A 9,324-nucleotide genomic window follows, 5' to 3' on the forward strand; every position below is an offset into this window, starting at 1 on the left:
GGAGGCATCATCTTCATTGTAGGCTGACTGTTCATCACTCAGCTTGGACTGATGGATATCATCTGGGAAAGTATTTGTTTCTAGGGTATCGGGAGGATCTGCCAGGTCAGCTGACTGAATATCTGAATCAACAGTAAGTTCTGCCTGAGCGACAGAGGAGGAGATATCTTCAGCAGCAACGGTGCGGATTATGACACTTGGTGTGTGGCACTGCACTGTGACATTGTCACTTGTATTTAACAAATGCTCTGGCTGTAAGCAGTATTTGCAAAAAGAGATACAAACAAACCCCAAAAACGTCAGAGACTTTCCTCCAAGTATCTTCAAATCTTTCAGCAAATAAAAGCAAAAGGATTCAAAGAACTCATTACTAAGTTTAATTTAGCGTTTTACATATATAGGATGTCAGCCCAGATCATCTGTTGACCCTTCCTGGCCTTAAATGATGAATTCATAGACTGAATTTGGTGTCAACTGTTCTTTCAGTCACAAATAAAGTAAATATGCAATATGCAATAGGCAACTGTTCAGGTGAAGATCACTGCAGAGTTTTTTTCCCTGAATTTTGCATCACTTTTGTTATTCAACCTCCAGTTTGCTTCCCCTTCCCTCCCTCTATAAAAAGTAATACTGTCATTACTATACAAGTTTTGTGAACACCAACAGTAATTTCAGAGAGTAATGAAACATCAGGAAACCATAGTATTTTGTTTTACTGGCGGGCAACCCACTAGATGGAGACATCACGTTCAGCCACAGTAGGAACTAAGTTGCTTACTAGCTAAGTTTTGAAGCAACCTGAAGTTGCTTTTTAAAAACAATACAAAAAAAGAAATTCTCGCTCTTCAGTGTTTTAAGCAAAGTACACTGTTATGACTTAAGGACTGATTTGCAAATTTAACGTGCACGTATAGGGGCCTGCATTATTATGTTCCCCTCCCCCCACTGCCCAAACTCCAGTCTTTTCACTGCTCAAAATACATACCGATAAGGCATGAACTATGATCTGTTCTGGGGAGGCTGGAGCAGCCGCCGCTGTTAGGGTCATGGTAGGACTAGTCGTCAGTGTTAAAGGAAGGCCTTGGCTTGAGCTTGTCTGTAGTAAGTATGTACCTGGTGTTCCAGTCGGCTGGAGATGGAAAGACTACAGAAGACAACACAAGTTTAATACCCAAACATCCTGCCTTCCTGGGCCACACCGAGCACTCAGAGCATGCTTATTTACATGAACCAGCCTAACTGTAACTCCCCTGGAAAACAAACAAACAAACATACAAATCCAATCCCTACCGCATTGATTGCTGTACTGCACTCAAGGTGTAGAAAGAAACTCATCTATAGCCTTAGGCTACCAAGACAAGTATTAAGGCTAAGAGTCGATCAGGACTGCATTATGCTGTACAACAGCAGGTAAGAAAGGAACAAATTCAACTTACTCTTAACATTGAAGTGAAAGAGAAACTGTGCTATAAATTACCGTACAATGGAACTGAGAGAATCTTTACTTGCTGGGAGCTTCCTCTGTCTCCTTTATGTCAGATTTCAACAAAAAAACCCAAGCACAAAGGAAAACTTCATAGCACTAAGGCATTAAGACAGATTTAAAACATTTAACTGTAATTCACATTTTACTCCACAGCCCTAATGAATTACATTTTTAGAAATACAATTTGCTTTGAACTTTTAAGTTTTAGATCTCTTAACTTCCTCTTTCCACTTGAGAACTGTTATTTTTTTTTGGAAATGTGCAGTTCCATAGTCTAAGAAGTAGCTGTGCTTAAAAGAAAAAACACAGTAACAAATATCAGTTCTCTGTCACTCACTGGAAGAATCTCAAAGGTCTGTAGTGTTCCACTGTTTAGTGTTATTGTCTCAGAGTCAACAGTAGCAGCAGGGGAATCGGTTGAGGCTGCAAAAGGAAGAAAAAAAAGAAAGAGAAAGTATGTAAACCAAAATGTTTCAGCCCTGCAGAGAGCGTAACATACTATAATTACTACATAGCAGGGTACTGTTAATTCCAGTAAGAGAAAAAAGAAATCTGGCTGCAATCCTAATGACAAGGTTCTCTAATTGGTACCCAAGATACAATACTATTTAAAGAAGGCATTCTACAATCCAAAAGAGCAAAAGAAAGAAAGTACGGTTTTAGTGTACAGGGATAAAAGCAGACAAATCAAGTTATCTGATGTGATCTAATTCGTTTTTGTAATGAGATTTGTAAGAGGTTCTGGTGTAACAATATCCTACGGATCATCTATTACTTGTTTTAAACTGGTGTCAGGTTTAATATTGCTATGGTTCCCACAGACCTCTTTTTTTTTTGTTTTTAACTTTTTCTGCCCTCCACAGTATGTCTGCCACTGATGAAGCATCAGATGCTCCCCAAGATACTTGCCTACCCTGTGCGTTATGATTGCAGTGTATAAAAGCTGTAAGTATTCTTACTACAAGTGTGTAATTATTTGTGCAGTTATCTCCATCTCCAATTCTAAAAGTAACAAAGAGAAGCACTGAAAACAGTTTACTTATCAGACATTTCAAGATCACCAGGCCCAAACAGCTCATATCCAAAGCTTTATAAGGTATCAAAAAACCTATTCAGAACCATAATTACGATTTTTACTTACTCTTAAAAAACTCACAAGTTCCAGGAAGCTGGAAGCAAATTAATACTTTGCCTGGGATTATCCAGTAATTCCATAATTACCAAAAGGGCAAAAGACCTACATGACGACAGCAGTGCTCCAAGCACTGGAAACGTGGCCATCTCACACTCTGTGGCTTCAAAGTAGAATAATTTTGGTCTCTTAAGAAGATACAAGCTCCGATTTTGAAGCTTTTATTGTTGCAGTGGCATGTTCAAGGTTTCCTGCTGCAGATTTCCTGGCACCTAGTAGCAGACAGCTGTGAAGTGTGGCCTGTCTGTTACCTAGCCAGTTATGTTCATAAAGCTTACAGGAATTACCCCTTTGAAACCACGAGCCTTCTATTAAATGCAGCTGAAACTGGCTAACAGGTTCAGCTCTCACGAGATTGGGAAACAGACAGAAAAGACACTATATAAAACTCACTTGGATTACACAAACAGAAATTCTTCAAGAAGGCAGACTAAAATGGGGAAAAAGGCTTGTTAGGCAGACAGGGGCAAGTGACATCACAAAATAACCATTACAGGATTCAATTCAGAAAGGACTGAAGGTTACAGAATACCAGCACTTCTCATGCTGAATCCAAAACACTGCACTATTTCCAGCTACCAGGAAGAAAATTAACTCTATCCCAGCCGAAAGCAGGACACCTGCTCATCAAAACCCAATAACTTTGACCAAGCTCGGTTGAAAGTACGAGACCACTGATGTATTACTGCAGATAAAAAGCTCTTGGCTTGGTGTTGCGTGATATTTTAATTAAGAAATAAACCAGATAAAATGAAGATGGCACTTAAGTAGATTAAGATAGGCTAATATAATGTAATTATAAACAAAAAATTAGCTACCAAATGTCTATCTAGTCATAGTCTGATCAGTTCTTAGCCCGATTAACAAATTTTGTATTCAGCAAGACTGAAGCATTACATTTTCCAAATACAATTCACAAATGACAAAGTGCAAAATAGCAGACAATGGAGATGACAGCCTGCATATGGGGTGACTGGACTGGAGTGACTGGAATTACTTAATAAGATTAGTTACACAAACAAACAGTAAGCACTACAATCAAAGTAGACCTGATAATAAACGTTTGATAATGAGCAAAGTTCATCCTTAAGAGGATGGGAAGCACCAACGTAAAAAACCCCACAGTGGTTAGAGCAGATCATCAGCTAAACATCCGTGTGACTCGGCAGCTAACACTTTCGAGTGTTTGTGCCTAGAAATAACTGCATAATACACAGTAGGACTAGAAAAACATTATATACCTTCCCTTCAGTGTCCTTCATCAGAACTTAGGGACAGCAGTGTATATATTTTACAAATGGAGATCTTGTACATGATATTCATTGTTCTGGACAAGAGCTACCAGAAGAAACCTAAGGAATAAACATATATACTGCATCTTCATTAAGAGGCTTGTGTACCGAAGCCTTTTCAAAGAACACGCTACATGGCAAGCTCTTGTGTGCATGCACACAGACAAGACACCTACAACCCCTACGTCTAGGCCCTCCAACTGCAGCTTCTTGGTACTATTGTCACAGTAGTAGCTACATTTGCCTAACAAAGTTAGAAACAGGCAAATGGAATCCAGAAACCCTTCATCTGAAGTTACGGCAAGACCAAAGCAGAATTAGTAAGATTCTTTAAGACATGCCCACTCCTCCTTCACCATCTTAACATAAGAAAGCTTTAGGTTTCATTAGAGGACAGCGAGCCGTTCGTTTCAGCTACTTACAGACATGTGTAATCTGGACTGGAATCTGCAAAGCTGCCATAGGGCTTGCTGCATTGCCTGCGTTCTCCTCTAAGCGAGCCACTCGAATCTGCACGTGCTGAACCCCCGAACTGGAATTAGTGTTTGGTAATCCACTTCCAGATTTGTTCTCCGAAAGCTGGTGCCCTGGATTGTTTTTTTGGTTCTCATGGAGTTGTTTAAGACCCTTTATCAGCACTGAGAGAAAGAATACTCACGATAAAGCATGCTGAAGAAGCACATTTGAAATGCTGCATGTGAGATTTATCCAAGATGAAAAAAGTAACCAAAATCCTTCTGAATTTGGAACCTAAACAATTTATAGAGATATATCAACTAGAAATTTAGCACATACATAAAACACGTTTATAGTCAACTACTGAAGTGAACTTGATTTTCTCAAGGAACCTAGACATTTTAGGATGCTTGGGAAAAAAAAAGAAAAGCTTGTAAAATTTTGGACCTCTCTAAAAACATGTATGGTATATCCCCAAGTTACAACCAAGTGCCAGTATCACTAGTTGTGCAATGTTGCTATCAGAAATAAACCCTCCAATCTTACAAAAGATGGAAGCGGATTTGTTCAAGAGGTTGATGGAAGTGTCACTGGAAATAGGCACCAAGAGACAGAATTAATCTCTCAAGTGCCTACACTGCAATTCTTTGTCTGTGCATGAAGTACCCCACTGCTCCAATAAAACCGCCCACCCTTCTTCCTTATGATCACTCTGGTCCCACTGAGGGAGCAGTTGACATATGTAAGGTTACAAAAGCTGAGGCCTCTGCTTTTCCACCACGCAATACAGCAAACTGCTAAACATCTCCCACTCTTGACAGCATGACATTTTGTCTGGGGAAAGAGAGTGGATCCTGTTGATGCAGTGGTGTATTTAAACTATCAATTATTTGACGCAACAACTGTCTATTAACATATGGTTTATACCAACTTAAGCATTGCAGGGCTACCCTCTCAACTGCTGCCTCCAGGCATGACTAATAAATACCTACACTGATGACCACGACAAAAGTGTCCATTAAATTACACCTTTCATTATGATGAAACTAATATCTCTGATTTTTTTTTTTTCCTCTCCCCAGGACACAGAAAAGGAGGACAGAAGGTCACGGAGACTGAAATACCCTTTGGCTCAGGCACTAGTCTCTCTGACCAAGAATGAGAGCTGTGAGACGTATCTGGGGAGCTTTATACTCCTGATTCCTCCCCTCTTCCTCACTGTGCAGCTAGTAGTAGTTCTATGTTCTGTCTACAGCTAAGGTTCAGCACCTCACACAGATTACATTTTAACATTTTAAAGGTAACAGATCTAACCTGAGGTGATACTTTTAGGCTGCAGATACATATTCTCTTCCACCTGAAGAGGTCACTGCCCTCCATACCAAAGATCATCATCACCTGAGATCTGCCAGCTGAGCTGCTTATACACATGCTCTCACTTTAGCCGAAGTGAGGGGAGCTGGCAAAATCTACTGTTTAGTTGTATAGGTCAGCTTGGCTTGTTTCAACTGAAACACTTAAGGACTGCTTGTAGGAGCAATTCAGCCAGCAGATCTGAGGGGCCAGTGACTTCCAGCAAAGGAGCAATGTGCTCCTTTGTAGACAACAAAATGCAGCCTTATTCCTTTGACATTTGTGAAAGGAGCTTTCAGAAAAGAAGTGTGCGGGTAGTACATTACCAGGGAATGAAACATCTTTGTGGTTTGCAATCTGTCTTTTAATGGTCCACCATTTACTCCGAAGCCACTGTGGTGAGCGGACACTACTCCATCCTTCAGCTAGTAAATCCCAATTGATGTCATTTTCATCAGAAACTTCAAGTTCCGCTATCCTGGCAGAATACAGAAAATATTTACCTGTTAGAAACTACCCTCCAGACTGGAAGGTGTGTTGCACATCTCCGGTCTTGTCACATGTAACAGCGGCAAAATGGCATGCTAGTGAATAGTCCACCAGAGCTCATGAACTGACACAGGCTTCCAAGGCTCCACGCTGCCAGAGGTCAAGCAGAATCATAAACAACAGAAGATGGACTAGACCTGTTAGATGATCCAGTCCATCTCCTTGCCATGCAGGATTATTCTCCTTATTTATATATACATTAGGCCTTTGATCAGATTATTGTGAAGCATTCCAAATGATGGTACTTGCATCTTTTCTCTTTGGAAAACCATTCCCCAAACACATCTCCAAGGCAGGAAATACATCCTGAGATTCACTCTGAACTTTCACTTAATTAATTTCATGTTATAATATTTACTTCTGTTTTCTCCTAAATAACACTCATCCGTCCTTAACATAGATTTTTGCCTCCTCTCAGATGCTTCTTAGCCAAAGTAGATGAAGTTAACTACAGTATTAAACAGTTCCTCATAAATCAACCCCATTAGGCTCTCCAGGTAAGGGACAGTCTTCACATAATTTTGGCAGATGTTATGCACATACTGGATTCTACTAGAATCTGTTTGAATACTATAAATATCTCTGAATTGCCCCCAGCTCATCTGTACCTGGAGCATATGAAAGAGAGGTGACCAGTGAGAGGGAAAAGATTTTTGTGGAAATTAAGAAAAGTTCTCTTCACAAAGCAAGAAATAGGACTGAATACTCTTGCTAGCTAAAAAAAAAAACCAACCAGAAAAAACCCCAAAAACCCAAAAAGGGAAAAAAGAAAAAAAGCTACCCAAAACAACCAAACAACCCTGTAGGATGAGTTAAGGATATCTGGACAGACCAAAACAGATACCATTTGTACAGAAATACTAAGAATCATAACCAGATAACCAGCACATTCTGAATGTGGAATCAGGTTCCTCATTTTGAGTTCAAGTCAAACAGCTTCAGTAAATTAGTAAATATTGCTCTGTAAATAATGTTTATTATTTAATAATATAATAATATTAATTTGATTCCCTGCATGTCTTGGCTTTTTATTCCCACCCAAAACTATCAACCCATAAAAATCCACTGGCTAAAAAGCCTGAGTTAAAGGCATTCAAAATGGGAGGAGGACTGGAGAGAGAGCAAAAGATTTCCAAAGTTACTACCAGGTTGCCAGTTCAAATGTAGTCAAAGATGCTGATATCCAATCAGTGTTTGGTGGCCTACATGAAATTAATTTGCAGTCTCAGTTTAGTTCTTTGTAGACAGGATGTCCACATTACAGAAACCACCACCACACTTGACCCTTGTTGGTCATCTCAGCAGAGAGGCCAAGGACTGAACGGGCAGGGAGACTGAACTACCCTCCAGTTAAGGGTTAAGGCGCATTGGTGGGGCAACGTGTGGAAGCTTGCACGGTCGCTGCCTGTGCTGTACCTTTTCTGTGGAATAAAGAAGACTTCAGTCTCCAGGGTTTTCAATCTGACACCTTTCACGAACACTAACATTCACTAAAAAAACAAAAAACAAAAAATATGTTCAATAATAAATCTCTGGGAACTGTAAACACAGCACTGATTTTTGGAGGGTTCTAGAGTTTTTAGTGTCTAAGAAACCAGCAAAAGGGACCCCAATGGAATCCTGCTAGCGTCATGTATTACGAACCTTCAAAAGTAACTAAAATAACAAACCTCAAGATCAGATTTATTTCATCTTCCTTGGTCCACTCAGTGCCCCCACTTTGTTTCCAGTTGAGATAGTTGAGCCATTTAGAGCGGCATTGCTTTTCAGAGCGTGTCCCGACCCGTTCTGCTACGGCAGCCCACGATACACCTTGTGTGACAATGTCACCTGGTTCTGTGCTAGTTAGCTCATGCACTACTTCTGCTAGTCTTTTTTCTTCTTTCTCTGTCCACTTTCCTGAAAGAGAGAAAACCCCTCCAACTTAACTAACAGCAGATGCCCTCTGTTCTGATCCGTAACACGTCAACAGACATTTATCTTCAGTGCCTAACACCTTATTCCAGATGCAAATATTGACTTGCAAAGAAGATATAACTGTTCTTACTAACAATTTATATTATATCCATTCTTGATTAACAAGTGCATAATTCCGTTGTTTTGCTGCCAAGTTTCTTTCTCTTTTCTTACTCTCGCAGATGAATGAAGCCACACAGAACTTACCAAAATACTGACCAAACCAAACTGGTCCAAGCTACCTGAATTGTATTAGTTGAAGTAAATTAACCATGCAATCATTGAGTATACAGTAATTACATGAGGTCTGACTAAATTTTCCTTCCATTTGAATATATACACTAAAAAATAAATAATACTTTACTCCTAAAGTGCATCTGTCTCTTAATTGACACCAAATATACAGTGTATGTTTATAAACATTAAACACAAGGGAAAGTACTTTCAAATCCACCGCAATAAAATATGCTCAGTGGCATAAACGTATGATGGAAAATGGACTGCAAAAATAAACTGAATGTTCTGATCTTTAAGAAGTGAAACTGGAGAAACCTATACCAAATACGTTCTAAAAATGTCCCCATATTTTACATTGTAAGTTCCTCATTGTAAGTTCAGAGTTACACATCTCTGAAAACACCACTGACAAAGATGAAGTTTTAACTAGAATATCCATTACTGACACCAGCATTTACCTCACCTGTGTTGCAGGTATCTTTCATCAATCTACATCGATCTTTTACAGATGAAGCACTTCTCCCCAGTGCAGCTCCTATTGTGGCCCAATCATTACCGTGCTTTATTCTCAGCCTACATAGAAACACGATCATTAGCACTATGTCCAGTTAAGAGATTACCAAAACATCAAATACGCTCTAATAAATACAGGATAAACACGCACTTTACAGGCTTAAAGACAGAATGGGGAGTCACTTTGATACTACAGCATTAATGTATTTTCTACCGTCACTGCTAATTTTTCTAGAAGCCTTTTGGGCCAGCTAAGCCACAGGATACTCACTTATAAAATGTTTCACATC

At 39.6% G+C, this 9,324-nt stretch overlaps 1 protein-coding gene across 1 annotated transcript in view; it reads right to left on the minus strand.

Moving 5' to 3' along the window:
• Window positions 1-9,324, minus strand: part of DMTF1 (cyclin D binding myb-like transcription factor 1) — a 24,651-nt gene that overhangs the window by 5,335 nt on the left and 9,992 nt on the right. The window contains exons 8-14 of the mRNA XM_009321765.1: window positions 8,985-9,094; window positions 7,999-8,227; window positions 6,106-6,257; window positions 4,393-4,608; window positions 1,824-1,909; window positions 986-1,144; window positions 2-252 (exon numbers count right to left, since the gene is read on the minus strand). Of these exons, the coding sequence (XP_009320040.1) occupies window positions 2-252; window positions 986-1,144; window positions 1,824-1,909; window positions 4,393-4,608; window positions 6,106-6,257; window positions 7,999-8,227; window positions 8,985-9,094 (1,203 nt within the window). The remainder of the gene's footprint in view (window position 1; window positions 253-985; window positions 1,145-1,823; window positions 1,910-4,392; window positions 4,609-6,105; window positions 6,258-7,998; window positions 8,228-8,984; window positions 9,095-9,324) is intronic.

This window comes from Pygoscelis adeliae, unplaced genomic scaffold (genome assembly GCF_000699105.1).
Source record: "Pygoscelis adeliae isolate BGI_AS28 unplaced genomic scaffold, ASM69910v1 Scaffold202, whole genome shotgun sequence".
NCBI lineage: Eukaryota > Metazoa > Chordata > Aves > Sphenisciformes > Spheniscidae > Pygoscelis > Pygoscelis adeliae.